The sequence below is a fragment of the Mesocricetus auratus genome, unplaced genomic scaffold, assembly GCF_017639785.1.
Source record: "Mesocricetus auratus isolate SY011 unplaced genomic scaffold, BCM_Maur_2.0 Super-Scaffold_100025, whole genome shotgun sequence".
Lineage (NCBI taxonomy): Eukaryota > Metazoa > Chordata > Mammalia > Rodentia > Cricetidae > Mesocricetus > Mesocricetus auratus.
Genome location: NW_024429206.1, coordinates 1696266 through 1712961, shown reverse-complemented (window position 1 = coordinate 1712961; position 16696 = coordinate 1696266). Strand labels below are relative to the sequence as shown.

The 16696-nt window shown below is 41.7% G+C and overlaps 1 protein-coding gene across 1 annotated transcript; it reads left to right on the top strand.

Moving 5' to 3' along the window:
* Positions 1 to 1749: 1749 nt before the first annotated feature.
* LOC101827979 (zinc finger protein 431) lies at positions 1750 to 16169 on the top strand. Its single transcript, XM_013124660.3, has 4 exons — positions 1750 to 2048; positions 7484 to 7583; positions 15774 to 15900; positions 16105 to 16169. The coding sequence occupies exons 2-4, from the start codon at positions 7488 to 7490 to the stop codon at positions 16167 to 16169; spliced, it is 288 nt and encodes a 95-aa protein (XP_012980114.1). The 5' UTR covers positions 1750 to 2048; positions 7484 to 7487.
* Positions 16170 to 16696: the final 527 nt, after the last annotated feature.

Here is a 16696-nt window from a genome sequence, read left to right as displayed (position 1 = left end):
TGGCCATAACTACTCTTATAAAGGAAAACATTTAATTGAGGTGGGGGCTACAGTTTTCAAAGGTTTATTCAGTTATTGTGGCAGGGAGCATGGTGACATTCAGGTAGACAATGTGCCGGAGAAGTAGCTGAGAGTCCTTCTTGCAGGCAACAGGAAGTGGACTGAGTATCATACTGAGTGAAGCTTGAGCATATACAAGACATCAAAACTTGCCTCCACAGTGACATGCTTCCTCCAACAAGGCTATACCTGCTCCTGCAAAGCCACACTTCCCAATAGTGCCACTTTCTTTGGGAACCATTTTATTTCAAGCCACCACACATTTATTTATTTGTGAGTGTAGGTCAGGGAGCATCTTGCAAGGGTTGGCTTCTATTTCCAGCATATTAGTACTGATGAGTAACTAAACTGAAGGGGGCGGGGGACTAATACCATTCTGTTTTGAACCAGGTTCTTAGGTGCGTGTTTCATTGCTTTTTCAATAATAATGGGGATTTTCTTGCATAAGAGAAATGATTTTCAACCAGTATCTGATTTGACTTAAGGTTCACTCCATGAGATAGAACCCATACCTGGTGTAGCTTGGGTAACCAAGAACCTGAGACTAGATAGCCCATGGACCTTGGAGAAAACCAAATACCACTACTCTACAAAAGGAACGAACATAGTAATAAAATGTCTCCTCCTGACAGTCTGCTATACTCATAGACTTGTGTCTAGCTCAGCCATCATCAGAGAAGCTTCCTCCTGCAGCAGATTGGAACAGATACAGAGATCCACACACAGACAATGTGCAGACTGAGAGGCCTCAAAACATTCAGCCCTAAATGGGAGGAGAGGCAGCAGGATCACCCCATTCAGCCTGAGGTAGTGGTAAGAGCTAGTGGCCCACTACTTTGCTTTTCTGATATTCAGCTTGAAGAATGAACCCCAATATTTGCCTCTGGGTCTTTTATTTATTGTGTTACATTTGATGCCCAGTGTTAAAGTAAGAATTCACAAAAAAAAAAAGTTTCTTTGAGGCCAAGGGCCCAGTCCCAAGCTTGAGCTGCAGGTGGGACTCCTGGCTGAGTCCCTCCTCCCTGAGTCCCTGCTCAGCCAACTAGGTTTTCTTTTGTTTTCTCCTCAGATCTTTGAGCAAATGTGAGATTTTTTTTCAGTTGTAGCTTTTTTAAACAGTCTTCAGCTGCCACACAAACTCAGGAGGCTTTCAGGCTTTTCCTAGAGCTCCTTCTCTGGCTGACACCCTCAGTGAACAAGCTAGTTCTCTGATTCAGACATGCTACAACTTACAGTTCTCTGACACTGTCCGCAGTTTTGGCAAGTTAATTGGAAATTCTTGAAGGAATTAGTTAGAAAAGAGAGGATTTCCCCCACATTAAAAAATGGAAAACATTATTAAAATGGAGAAAAAACTGGAACACGAAGGGATAATCAACCTAACTGGGATTGATACACAGTTATCATTTTGATAATCTTTGTTGTCATTTGGGTAATTATTGGTTTACCTCTAAAAAACTTGGCTGATATGAGTACTAAGATGCAGGCCTTAGGAAAAACGTATTAAAGCAGATTATAGAGATATTCAAATCCAGACTGACAGCAATCACTCCACCCCGCATAGTGTAGTGGGCTGTACAAGCTAACTAATCAAACTGTGTCCAGGAGGAAGAATGGGAAGTGCCTATGGAGTGCAGGAAGCTAGCAGGGTCCGCTATTGGAGCCAGGGGCAAGTGATATTGAAATACATATCTCTGCTGATCTAGAAAAGGTCTTTGTCTGGGCGGCAGTCAGGGTCAGTGAGCATTGTGCTGTGTCTTTAAGTACGGTGTAACCCAAAGGGAGGTACTCTTGTCATTCAGGCCTCACTAGCCAATCAAGCCCTCCAGGCGATCTGCCAGTCAGAAGTGGTTGCCGGGCCCTTCCGGCCACCGGCTTCAGGCTTGGCTTTGAAGGGAAACTGATGCCAGTGGGTTTGTATGCTGTGCTGCGAGTGTTTCTGCTGGAGCAGAGCGAAGAGCATGGGCGAGCTGGGAAACCACGACATGGTGAGCGAGGGACTGCTGTCCCCAGGCTGGGAGGAGCTGCTAGTTGAGCCATGAGAGCCAGTGTGGTGGGAGCCAGATCCCAGAAGCAGAGTTCGGCATGTTCCTGCCTTGTCCTACATGGCCCAGCGTGGTCCTGCATGCTCTTTGCAGTTCCTGGGGCTGGCTGACAGCCTCTGAGTAACTTCACTCTGCCGGTTGCATCTGTGTACAGCATCAAGAGCAGGACTGTGCTTTGAAATATCCTTGTTGTTGACATTACTGTGAAATGCGAGCACCCTTAATGTTAGGATTCAGGCACTATGCTGGCCCGTCCCCACTTGTCAGCATTCAGGCGAATAGTTACTCAGCCCAGGATCCTACAGCCTACTTCAGTAAGTCATGTGCTGCGTGGCTACGTATGGCTCTGTACGCAGGTGCAAAAGGCCCCTTTAAGCTCCAGCCATTCTGTCTTTCTTTCCTGCCTGCGGACCGCTCCCTCGTCTCTGTGCCTCTTCTCCCCCCTGGCCTTCCTCCTCCCCTCCCCACCTTTCCATTCCCTTTCTGTCAATCAAACCCTCCACATGAGCGCTGTGTGTATGGCGTGTCTGGCTCTCGCCTGCCACGGTGTCTCAACCGCGGTGGGACTCCTTGGGCCTGCTAAGCCCCTTTCATGCCATATCATAACAGTGCTTATGCTGTCTCTGTGCAACACAGATTTGCCAAGCTCAGAGAGCCCTGTGGTATGTTCTAGAAGTTCTGCACTTTGAACTTTTAACATTTAGGTTTAGGATCCATCTGGAGTTAATTCTGTGGAGCTTGTAAGCAGTATTTCCTGTGTAGAGTAGCATTCCGTTGCTAAACTGTTGATAACAGAATAGATAGTATAAGGATTTACCAGATCTTAGGAGATGTAAAGTCACAAAGCAGAATTTAGATAAGGGAGGACTGCATCCCCAATACCCCAAAGAAAAGTAGTATGCTAACCCTGCCTGTTAGAGGTTAGTATGATAAGATGTAAATATTCAGGGTATTAACCAGCTACATTTCCATAACAAAGGAGACAATCTTGATTTACATCCAGCAGAAAGGCCCATTCCTCCATGAAAAAATCTGCTTCTAAATGCTGCTCAAGAGACCATTTGTGCCATAAAGGTATATTAATTCTAGAACAGCTGTATCTCCAGTCTTTTTGAAAAGCAGTTTTGAGTCAAGGTTTCCTATGCTGATGGAGGTGGACTTGAACACTACTGTAGCCCCACAGGGCATTGCCCTTGCTGTCCTCCTGACTAACCACGTCTCCAGCACTGCAGAGGTCTACAATGGCCACTTTGAGTCACGTAGTGACTGTCCACTTCAGAGCAGGGGAAGGGCTTGTGTGTGGAGCATGACTTCCCCCTTCAGACCAGGAGAGGAGGAACAGCGTACTGTTCACACTGCAGGGGGAAGCAGACTAGACAATGCCTAGGTCACAGACCGGAGTGGAAGTCGGTGAGCCTCAAGAGGGCTGTCAGTCGTAAAGAAGGACCTGCTGGGGCCGGGTGAGTGACTTTCTGTGTTAATTCCTTCCGCGTGAAGGAAGACAGACAGGACTGGCGGGTGTACAGTTTAGGGAGGGTAGCTTGAACTAAGAGACATTCGGTGGTTGCAGTGGATGAGCCGCTGTCTCCACTGGCCTTGATGTTAGAGCGGTTCTCTAGTTTAGCTGCTATGCAGTCTTCATTCTGACTCTCCTTCCTCAAGGCCGAGGATTCCTAGGTAGTCTAAAACAACGTCTGGACGGGCATTTCCATGGAGGGGGAAGTGTCTGTGATCATGTTGTGTGGTGTGTCTGTGAGGGACTTGCCTGGGGTGCATCTGGAGACTGCTGCGCTTGTGAGCAGAGGATTGGTGCAGTTTCTCCAGAATTTGCCTCAGGGAGAGGGTGTGCTTGGTAGGAGTTTGAGAGGCTTGGCTCAGGGAGGCAGGCGGGTGGGGCTGCACAAGCTCACAGGCCCTGCACACCAACTCAGCTCTTGTCTTGCCTATCTCAATTATCTGTGGAGCTGATGGAGGTGTTCATGGAGTGTCGCCTCACCCGGTCACTTGCAGCCCTGGAATTAGTCCCTGGAGATCCCCAGCACCTGTGTTGACCTTGTCAAGGAGTCAACCAGGGCTGATGATGAAACCCAGAGAGGCGGAGGTCATAGTGCTGCTGTCACAGCTGTCAGTGGTGGCAGGATGCTAAGAACGGCCCTGGAACAGCTATTCATATAGATGAGAACTCGATGCAGGGAAAGCGAGGCAGGGGTCCACCTACGTTAAGGACCTTTCTGGCATCAGGTTGCCTTCTGAGTTTTCAGTCTCCAAGCCACTCTCCAGACCCTTCTTTGAGCCCAGATGCCTTCCAAATACCTGGTGCTCAGCTGCTTTACAGGGATTTCCATGGAGTCTTGGAATGTTCCTGGGACAGCATGGGTGACCCTCATAGGTGAGTTCCTTGGTAAAATTGGAAATGTTATAAGGCAAACAAGCTCATAACTGATGTTTTGAGGCATTTGCTATTTTGTATTTTAAAAAAAGACTAGTTATATTGGCTCTTTGTAATGTGCATTCTTCCCGCCAGCCGCCTGGGTCCTGCCACTGTCTCAGCCCCCAAATAATACATGAGACACTAGTATTAATTATGAAGCTGTTGGCTGTTTTCTATGGTTTCTCATTGGAGAGCTCTGACTTAATTATTAACCCATAATAACTAATCTATATATTTTTACAAGGACTTATCTTACCGAGGATGCAGCCTCACGCGTCCTCTCTTCCTGAGATCACATGGTGACTCCTCTCTCGACTACATTTCTCAGAATCCTCCTTGACTCCTCGTCTCACCTATCTTGCTTCCCTAATGGCTAACAGTGCTTTATTCATCAACCAATAAGAGTGACATATTTACAGAATGACATCTCCCATCATCTCCTCTTTTCTGTCTAGATAAAAAGGTTTTATAGTCAAATTATATATAAGTGAACAGTTATCAAGTAAGAACCATAGTTACAATATTTAGTCCATTAACATTTAGTAAGACTTTTTTTTGGTTTTTCGAGACAGGGTTTCTCTGTATTGTTTTCGAGGCTGTTGGTCCAGCCTGGCCTCGAACTCACAGAGATCCACCTGCCTCTGCCTCCTGAGTGCTGGGATTAAAGGCGTGCGCCACCACCGCCTGGCACATTTAGTAAGACTTAAAGAAAGTATTTTATCATCTATACTATCTGTGTGAGTCTAAAGTCTTATATGTAGCTTATCTTTTATCATAACTAAGGAAAACTGACAATAAATTCTGGACAGGAGGTGGGGGAAAGAGTAATGTCATGAGCAAAAGGTAGATATGTATAGTTAGTGTAACAAAAGTTATATTTTATTATGTTGATGGTTATCACACAAGGTTCACACTTAGTTCCCAACTAAGGTCCTAAGTCTCTCTCCCCAAGGCTGCTCACCTGTGCTAAGTCTGTTAGCCGAAGGTCAGGTCCAGTCTGTAGCAGGCATCTGTTTTGAGGGTCAGGATCCTTGGGGAGACTTTCTAGATGCAGAGTAAGTCAAGGTGGTGTCTCTCCAGATCTACAGAGCAGAGCATTGCTCTTGGTCTCTGCTTATAGACTGTCTGGTGACTGTCATGTGGTTCTAGCACTGTGTCTGCTTGTCTTGAGTGAGTGGTGTCACTGGGTTCTGCTTATCAGGTACAGCCTTGGGTGTAGTGGTGTTGCTGACTAAGCTATTTTTACATGTCTAAAAGACATTTTTTAACTCTGCTCAGTACAATTAGACTTCTGATTCATGTATATGCTTGACCATGAGTAACAAGTAATACACCAGAATGCCTTGGAATTACTAATGTTAAAGATTTTCATAACAATGGAAAAAATGGGAAAAATAAATGTTTAACCTGTATCAGTTATTGGAAGCAAAGTGATTAAAACAGGCATCTCAAAAAACATAACTGGTATTAAAGAAGTGCCTCACTTGTCTCTCTTTCCAATTCAAGGACAAGGAGCAACCTTGTTATTATTCCCACATTGGGTTAAATGTAAGCAGAATACTTCATGTAATCCATCATGGGGCCTTAGGAGGGTCCCACCAAAAATTTCATGATCTAATAAATTATGGTGTGGAAATAAACTTATACTTTTAGTCTTTCTCAATAGTATGAGTTCATCACTCAGGAGGACATATCATACTTCCTTGTGAACATTAATAGTTAGTACCTATGGTGTAGTCTGAATGTAATTGGCCCCCATAAGCTCATAGAGAATGGCACTATTAGGAGGTTTGACTTTGTTACAGTAGGTATGACTTTATGAAGGAAGTGTGTCACTGCAGGGGTGGGCTTTGAGGTTTCATATATGTTCCAGCCATGTCCACTGTCCCAAACCACTTCCTGTTGCCAGCAGGCAAGATGTACAATGCCCATCTCCTTCTCCAGCACCATGTCTGCCTGCACGCCACCATGTTGCACCATGATGATAAAGGACTGAACCTTTGAAAATGTAAACCACCCCAATTATTTGCTTGTTTATTTACTTATATGTATACAGTTTTCTGCCTCCATGCCAGAAGAGGGTACCAGATGGTTGTAAGCCACCATGTGGTTGCTGGGAATTAAACTCAGGACCCCTGGAGGAGTAGTCAGTGCTCTTAACCTGAGCCATCTCCCCAAACCGCCCCAATGAAATGTTTTTCCTTTATAAGAGTTGCCTTGATCAGGATGTCTCTTCACTGCAATAGAAATCCTAACTAAAGCAGTACATGATTCATTACCCTTTAGAGAGGAAATATTGTGAGGGATACTGCTAATTTTACTTTTGATAGAATCATATTATATATAGGCTTGTGTAATTGCTCCTCATGGGATTAGTAGAAATCCTTGTGATCAACTATAGTCATACTTTTATTTCATAGAACATAAAATAACAGCTGTTTAACTCAATGTGTTGACAGCACAAAAAATAATAGTATAATTGTGCACCAACTATCTTAATTTATTTATTTATTTATTCATCCATCTATTTATTTATTTTGTTATTTTGAGACAGGGTTTCTCTGTGTATCTGTCCTGGAACTGGCTTTGTAGACCTGACTGGCCTCAAACTCACAGAGATCTGCCTGTGCTGGGATTAAAGGCGCATACCACCACTGCCTGGCCTCCTTTTGCTTATAAAATAATCACTCTGAGGCTTAATATTAGTTACAAACTGTTTGGTCAATGGCTCAGGTTGCTTCTACTGAGGTGGGGTCAGGGACTTGGCCACAGGGGTGGGGACTGGAGGGTTGGTGGGGGATTGTGTCTGTGGGAACTGTAAGGGTGGGCAAGTTCCATGGGCTGGTGGCCTATCTGTACTGCTGGCTGGTGTGGCCTGCACATAGGCATGGGATGTCTGTCTGAGTTGGAGGCTGCAACATGACCACATTCCTCTCTTTCTGAACAGGTATATGTATTATGCCATTGTTATGTTGGAAAGGTTTAATTTGTTTGAAGGCAGTGAGTTGCAGGGGTCTCCATTACAAAGAATGACTTGGTGGGGCATGGTGAGTGACTTTCTTTGTAATTTCCTCAGCATGTATTAATTCCTTCCATGTGAATAAAGAAAGACAGAATTTTGGTGGTTGTACAGTTTAGGGAGGGTAGCTTGAAACTGAATACTGAGTATTCAGTTTCCAATTAGGGAAGTCTCCTACACAGATATGTACAATCAGAAAACACACATATTTATGTCATGATTCATAACAGCAAAATTATAGTTATGAGGTAGTAGTGGAAATCATTTTATAGTTGGGGGTTCACCAGAATGTGAATAACTATATTAACAAGTCGCAACATTAGGAAACTTGAAATCCGTTGGTTTTGATTAATGTCTCCTGTAGATGAGGCTTGCTTCACACTCATGTAATAGAGAATTGCTTAGAAATTTAATCCTGACTCTGCTGTGTAGTCCTGCAACTGCTTCCAGGCTGGGCCTTGACTGGTCTGTCAGAACAAAGAATACAACAGTGGATAAGTGTCCTCCAATCTCTCTGATTTTATTGGAAACTTAGAAATGAAGAGGGATCTGTGTAAGAATTGAGTTCATTGACCAACTGTAAAACAACTGTAGTCACAGCACAGAAAGGGAGGGTCAGGAAGGAGTTTCACTTCCCTGCTTTGACAGTAGTTGATGTTAGCAATTAGTAGTGAGGTAATCAATTTTTTCATGATGTTATTGCTTTAACAGTTGAGTAATATTACATTGTGTAAATGTACCACTTTTAAAAAAAATCCATTCTTCTGTTCGGGGACATCTTGGCTGTTTCTTGCTATTATCAATAAAACCTCAATTAACATAGTTGAGCAAGAGTCCATGTGGTAGGATGGAACATCCTTTGGGTGTATACCCAAGAGTGGTATAGATGGATCTTGAGGTAGATAGATTCCTGGTTTTCTGAGGAACCATGATACTGATTTCCATAGTGACTATATTAGTTTGCACTCCTGCTAGCAGTAGAGGTGTTTTCCTTTGCTCCATATCCTCACCAGCATGAGTTGTCACTTGGGTTTTTGATATAGCCATTCTGACAGGTATAAGGTGGAATCTAGAAGTAGTTTTGATTTGGATTTTGCTGGTGGCTAATAATGTTGAACATTTCTTTAAGTGTTTCTCAGCTATTTGAGATTCCTCTGTTGGGAATTCTCTCTTTAGATCCATATCCCATTTTTAAATTTGGATTATTTAGATTTTCAACTGTAGGTGAATGTTTATTTTTTGCCCACATATAGTTGATTTTAAGGTCTTTTTCTTGTATTTCAGCTATGTTAGAATATTCACAATATGCTGTGGTAGGCTAGCTGGTCTCTGGTGATGACATATTTCCCTGGCTGTTACTGATTGTATTCCTAGGCTAGGCATCTGGGTTTGGTGTAATTATAGGTCTAGGTGTTGGCTTTTGACTGAATCTTGGCTGGATGGGAGTTTTGTTCCTTGGTGTCTGTTCCCTGGTGTTTCAAAGCATGTGTTTGGGGAGTGTTGCCTTTTTCCTGGCCTTCTGGCTGGTGTGTTTAAGGGAGAATCCTTGCTGATTTGGAAACTAGGGAAAGGCGAGGCCAGCGGGAGATGATCTCAGGGACCCACAGGAGTCATGGAAAGGTTGGAGGGGAAACTGCCTCTGGTGTTCTACTCCAGTGATAGGGGCAACTAAATGCAAAAATCAGGTCTAGGGTAAGAGATAATATGCTAGATATGTGGACAGCCTAACTGGTCTTCTGGCAGATGTAGCAAATAGGTGAGCAGTGGGTGTCTGCCCCAGTCTGGTGCTGGGACACAGATATGAGGAGAGAAATGAAAGGCAGGTGGAATGGTCTGTGAAATCGACAGGAGACATGGACGGGGGAGGAGAAGCTGCAGCTGGAGTTCTGTTGGAGCCCAAGGGCAACCCTGAGTATTGGGTCTTGGGTATCAGAGAGCGGGAAAGGACTTGGGGCATCCTACTTGATCCCATACCCAACGTCTTAATACTGATTCATCAGGTTCCCAGGGATCACTTATTTAACTTCTCTCTTTATTTAGGTTTTTGTTGTTATTAAAGTACTATGTGGGCTGCACATGTCAATCAGAAAGTGTTCTTCTTGGGTTTGACCTGAGTTCAAATACCAACACCCAAGTTTGGAGGCTTATAATCACCTGCTGTTCCAGATCCAGGGGATCTGACACACTTTTTGGTATGTCACCTGTACACACATATAAAACATTCTCTCTCATACTTTCAAACATACCCAAAAAGATGAGGATAGATTTGTTTTCAAAAGTGCTTATGACCCAAAAAGCAATTAGAAGAAAACAGGTTGCTCTAGTTTTGTATGATATAATACAGATCATACAATATTTCTTTAAAAAATCTGTTATCTTGCATTTGATTTGAAAAATTTTCATTTCCTCTTGTTGATGCACTTATATCCAGTCATCAATCATAGTAAACAAAATGTTTTCTAAATGTTCCTAACAGACATCCTTTTCTTTATCAAAATAGAATGAGTTAATTTTAGTACTCAAAACTATATTCTACAATGTAGAGACATCAGAAGGCTTCAAGCAAATCTATTCAGTTTTGGTGGAACAGTTCTCCTCACCCAACCCATTCTCTATTATTTGCAAAAGACAGAACTGGAGTACACAGGGTGAGTGGTGGTCAGTGATTTCTTTGATTTTGGTTTTGGTTAGAATCTTATCATTCTTGTTCAAGGGGCCATGTTAAGTTTGTAGGTCTGTCTTTGTGTCTCCTTTTATTAGTGGTACTGCCTAAATTCTGTGATTTTTGTTTATTAGTTATAATCTAATTATATTGTTTCTCTGGAAAATTATGGACCTTCACCTTTTTTATTTTCTGAAAAATTACTATATTACATTATGAATATATTGTTTGGAGACTTTCTGTGGAGAAACAGTTTTAGTTTTCTCTTCTTGATCTTGTCTCTCCTCATTCTTGGCATATCTGTGTTTTCCAGTAGTTACCATCATCAATTTTTACATTTTTTCTATTTAAGATACTGATGTGGTCAATGTATTGGTTTTTAAAACCCTCTCATATATTATTGTCTCTGTGTCCTAGTTACCTCCAGCTGTCAGCATATCAGAGCCTGCAGTCACCTGTGGGAACATGAGTTGAGGATGTGGCTCCATCAGAATGGCTGGTTGCTATGTCTTTGAGGGATTTTGTTGATGGATGATTGATGTGTGATGGCCCTTCCACTGAGGGTGCAGTATCCCTCAGAAAGTTGGCATGGGCTGGATAAGACAGCTAGCTTAGCACGAGTCAGTGACAAGTAAGTGAAAAAGCCAGGAAACAAAGATTCCTCATTATTTTTGCCTTTGGTCTTTAGCTTGAATTTCTGTCCTAAGCTCCCCAAAAGATGGATTGTGATCTGACAGAATTGGCCAAATAAACCCATTCATTACCTGAGATGCTTTTGGTTAGAGAATTTAATCACAGTAGCAGAGAAGCAAGTTAGAACAAAAATGGTACACCAAATGTGATTTTGTTGTTGGGCAGAACCTGGGAATGTTATCTTTTGGAAGAATGTGGAAGATATCAGGACTTTGGATGGAAAAAGTCATAGAAACCTCTACACATAGTTGTTCTTGAAGGACATGGAAAATGGGAATGTTGAGAGTAATGGCAGACAGATGAGGTCCAGGTCATATGATTTCAGTGGGAAATAGACTCCATGATAAATTAAGCTGGAGGTCATTTGTGTGATATTTTGGCTCCTAACATTTCTTATTATGCCCATGCATAATGAAATTGAGTAAGACAGAACTAAAAAGTAATGGGATGATTTCTTAGATGGAATATTGAATCCTATTACTGATGACTCATTCAGGACTACAGTTAAAAAAAACAACAAGTGGGTTATGAATAAATGAAAAGTCCGTGGGTTATGGAGAAAAACAAAACTAGGTAGTTTTAGATGGCACTCAAGTGCTGAAGAGATGCAGGAATTTTCAGGGAGATTATCACCATTAAAGAGAAAGCCCTTGCTCTACATTAAAAGCATAGCAAGATGCCTAAAGGTTAAGAATCTATTCTTCTATGCCCTCAGTTGGTTTAATACAGTGATTTCTAGTTCTAGGAAGCAACTTCATACAAAGCCTGCTGAGACTCTGGTCCAAGCATGGCAGCGTCTATCAAAATTTAGAAGTCAAATTTGGGGGAATTATCAATGTTGTATTGGTTCTGGAAATAAGAAAGATACAAAATTTAAGGCCATGCATTCTTAGTCTGTGGTTTCAGTTTAGCACTGTTATAGGCATCTGTGTTTCATAGAGTCAGAGCTCTAGTGAGGTGATTGTGAGAGTTCATTGCATGGGTTGTATTTTGAGACCATAAGATTTTCAGATACTTAAGCCATGAGACATCTTCCATGGAAAACTGCATATATGGAATGAATGTAACCAAAGACAGAGATGTTTGAGAAGTCGTGGGGATATCGACATCTGAGCCCTTTGAAAGTGAATCCCCAAGTGTCTAACACAGAGCTACTGGATTTGATCGTTACACTGCTGGGTTTCAGTCTTGCCTCGTTCCAATCTTCCCTCACCTTGTTTCAGTTCATTTCCTTTAGAATGGGAATGGGTATTCTGTGCCATTGTATGTTGGAAAGATTTGACTTGTTTTCGGATTTTACAAGATGACACAGTCAAGAGATTGTCTTGAGTGTCAGAAGAGACTTTGGGCATTTGAACAGTGTAGGGGATTTTGCAGACTATGAGGATCATTGAAGTGACTAAACACATTTTCTGCATGGATGACTCTGAGCTTATAGTGACCTGGGTCAGAATCTGGTCTACTTAATGAAAAGCTCCCAAATAGGGATGATGTATTTGCACGTGTCTCTCCTTGCTAGCTTTCTTTGGGGTGCTTGTGGTACCTCTATTAGGAATAATCTTCCTGGATGAAATTTCTCATTGGGTATGGGATTTGACGTATAGCTTCAACCCATTTCCTGTTCTTTCTACTGTGTTGTGGCTGAAATTAATCAGCCAGCTTCCTTCTTGTGCTGTCATGACTTCACCACCAATATAGATGGTATTACTAAATCACATAAGATACACCTGAAGCAATTGTTATCCAATATAGATGGTATTACTAAATCACATAAGATACACCTGAAGCAATTGTTATTCAATATAGATGGTATTACTAAATCACATAAGATACACCTGAAGCAATTGTTATTCAATGTTAAGCCATTTTGTCAGTCAGATTTTTTAAAATTTGTTGTTTTTATTTTTGTTTCTGAAAACAAGGTTTGTCTGACACTCCTGGCTGTCCTGAAAGTTGATCTATAGATCAGGCTGTCCTTGAATTCAGAGATTCACCCGACTCTTGCTCCCAAATGCTGAGATTAAGGGTAGACCAACATTCCTGTTTGTTTTTTTTCCCCAATGTGTATTATTGGGTGATGGGCCCAGAGTATAGGTTTTTGTACATGTCAAGCATATTCTGTTTTGCTGAGCTTCACCCCCAGCTTGAATTTTGATTTGTAACTGCCTAAATGCATCGTTCCTTTTAGTAATATTTATTAAAGTTACAATTTAAATTGGAGCATTTCAGGTTTCTGGAAGATGAAGAGAACTGAAGTGAATGCATTATTTTTTGTAGGCACTTCAGTAAATAATCTGAGTTCTTCCTATGTTTTTTGTTTGTTTGATTGATTTTTGTGGGGGAGACAGGTTCTTAATATTTGCTTCTTGGTGCGCTGGAACTGATTGCATATACTAGGCTAACATTCAACTTAGAGGCAGTTTTACCTCTGCCTTCTGTGTGCTGAGTGTAAAGGCATGAGCCAATATATCCACCTTGCTCATATTTCTTTGTAGTTAATAATTGTTCACAAAATTTCTCCGATGTGTACTGAGCACTGTTGATCTCTCTCTCTGTGTCTGTTAATAGGCATTTCTCTTGCAAGGTGATAACCCATTTAAAGCATTCAGAAATTATAGCCCTCCTATCTAGTTTCCTTCTAACATGATTTGATGATTATATTATAATGTCTGTGTCCTAGAATAAGTGTGGGAAGCACCAGAATTATATGATTATATTGTCAAAGAAGTATACATTTATTTTTTTATTTTTATTTTTTTTTGATTTTTTTAATTTTATTTTTAAATTTAAATTAGAAACAAGGTCACTTCACATGTCAATCCTAGATCCCTCACCCTCTCCCCTCCCTACTCTCCCACAAACCCTCTTCCCCCTCCCCCAACCTCCACTCCTTTCCCCAGAGAGAGTGAGGCCCTCCATGGGAGATATTCATATTCTGTCATTTCATCCAGGGCAGGGCCTAGGCCCTCCCCTGAGAGTCTAGGCTGAGAGAGCATCTCTCTTTGTGGGATGCGCACCCAAAGTCCATTTGTATGCCAGGGATAAGTACTCTGAATAAGCAGTTATTGTCATCCTTGCTATTTTAAACGTTTATTCTCTCTCACCCAGCTTTGCTCACTTTTATTTTTTATTTTCCAGTTTAAATTTAGATAAGAAACGAGGTTGCTTCACAAGTCAGTTCCAGGTCCCTCTCCCATTCCCTCCCCTCCTCCCGTGCCCTCCCCCCATCCCCCCCCCCGTTATCCCCTCATTCCCCCATGGAGGGTGAGGCCCTCCATGGGGGTGTCCATAGTCTGTCATTTCATATAGGGCAGGGCCTAGACCCTTCCCCAAGAGTTCAGGGTGAGAGTGCTCCTCACATTGTTCTATGGGAGTCCAAAGTCCGTGTGTATACTTGGGATGGGTACTGATCTGCTGCACAAGGCTCAATAGAATCCCTAGGCCTCTTCACTGACACCCAGATTCAGGGGGTCTTGATCAGTCCCATGCTGGCTTCCCAGGCTGATGCCTGGGATTCAAGAGTTAACCTTTGTCTGGTCAGCTGTTTCTGGGGGTTAAACCAGCCCAATCTTAATCCCTTTGATCATCAGTCCTCCCTCTCTGTTACTGGCTTTCTTGAGTTCAGCTCAGTACTTAACCAAGGGAGTCTGCCTCTTCTTCGATCAGCCACTAAATGAAGTTTCTGTTTCCCAGACTCTCTGGCCATAGGGTTGTAGGCTGGCACTCCCCAGATCTATGTCTAAAATCCATATATGAGAGAGTACATGCCATGTTTCTCTTTTTGTGACTGGGTTACCTCACTCAGGATGGTTTCTTCTAGTGTCATCCATTTGCCTGCAAATCTCATGATTCCATTATTTTTTTCTGCTGAATAGTACTCCATTGTGTAGATGTACCACATTTTCTCTATCCACTCTTCGGGTGAGGGACATCTAGGTTGCTTCCAAGTTCTGGCTATTACAAATAAAGCTGCTATGAACATAGTGGAACAGACATCTTTGTTGTATGAATGGGCATCTTTTGGATATATGCCTAAGAGTGGAGTTGCTGGGTCTTGTGGTAGGTTTATTCGCATTTTTCTGAGGAATCTCCATACTGATTTCCAAAGTGGCTGAACCAGTTGGCACTCCCACCAGCAATGGAGGAGTGTCCCCCTTTCACCGCATCCTCTCCAGCATAAATTGTCATTGGTGTTTTTGATTTTAGCCATTCTGACAGGAGTGAGATGGTATCTCAGAGTTGTTTTGATTTGCATTTCCCGGATGGCTAATGCTGTTGAGCACTTTCTCAAGTGCCTCTCAGTCATTTTAGACTCCTCTATTGAAAACTCTCTATTTAGTTCTGCAGCCCACTTTTTAATAGGGTCCTTTGGTGTTTTGGAGACTTGCTTCTTGAGTTCTTTGTAAATTTTGGAGATCAACCCTCTGTCAGATGTGGGATTAGTGAATATTTTTTCCCATTCTGTGGGCTGCCTTTTTGTCTTGCTGACTGTGTCCTTTGCCTTACAGAAGCTTCTCAGTTTCAGTAGGTCCCATTTATTAATTGTTGATCTCACTGTCTGTGCTACTGGTGTTATGTTCAGGAAGCTGTCTCCTGTACCAATTCGTACCACCCACTTTCTCTTCTAAGAGGTTCAGTGTGGCTGGATTTATGTTGAGGTCTTTGATCCATTTGGACTTAAGTTTTGTGCATGGCGATAAACATGGATCAATCCTCATTCTTCTACATGCCAGTCTCCAATTATACCAGCACCATTTGTTGAAGATGCTTTATTCCATTGTATATTTTTAGCTTCTTAGAAGTATACATTTATAATGTTGTCAATATCATGCTTTTTTTTCTATACATGTATGGAATATTTAGGATGCAGTGACCTATAATGATGTTCATGTTGACTTCACTCGGGAAGAATGGACTTTGCTGGATCCTTCCCAGAAGAATCTCTATAAAGATGTGATGCTGGAGACTTATACGAACCTCACTGCTATAGGTAAGACCTTGAGTTTTCCTTCATGTTTTAAAATAACGGGACAACTATTTCTTGGTTATTGATGCTTTTCTGTAATTTGGATTGAGAATGAGGAAGAATGATATGAATAAATTAGGCATGGTTCTAAGGATCACTGAAGATAATAACTTAAATTTTACACAGTTTCAAATAATATATCATGCATTTCCTGGTACTATATTTTAGGCTTCAAATGGGAAGATCATAATATTCAAGAACATTGTCAAAGTTCTCGAAGACATGGAAGGTAATTTTCATGTGTATGCTGATACGAATGTGCCTCTGAAGATATTTTAATGTATCTGGAAGTTTTAAAGAAAAGCAACAGTGTAAATAGTCACAGCTTAAGTGCTTTAATGGTCATTAAATTCTCACAAAACTGTAAACATCAATGGCAGGTAAGTGAATTGCAAGTCATTCTTTTAAGAAGAAAGACAAGGAATCAATGCCTTAACAGGTATCACCATTTGAATCATAGCTCCATCAGAGTTATACTGTAGAATTGCCAATTCATTTAGTTTCATATTACTCATATTACAAAAGGTATGTACATTGGATAGGTGATAAGTATATGTTCAAAACCTTCTAATAAGCAAATAGTCCATAGTAAAGCTAGTGTTACACTTGTTCTGATTTTGCTAAGTTTAGTGAGATGGGTAGTTAGAGTCAAAATTTAAGGGGGGAGTATTGTGGAGGAACTTTAATCCCTATACCATAAGTATATGAGGAATAGAAAGTCAAACTGTGAATGCAATGTGAAACCTTTTATTTGTTTATA

Coding starts and splice junctions, on each gene's coding strand:
- LOC101827979 (XM_013124660.3), top strand. CDS start 7,488: ATGTATTATGCCATTGTTATGTTGGAAAGGTTTAATTTGTTTGAAGGC. Junction 7,584..15,773: donor GAATGACTTGGTGGGGCATG/GTGAGTGACTTT, acceptor TGGAATATTTAG/GATGCAGTGACCTATAATGA. Junction 15,901..16,104: donor TACGAACCTCACTGCTATAG/GTAAGACCTTGA, acceptor ACTATATTTTAG/GCTTCAAATGGGAAGATCAT.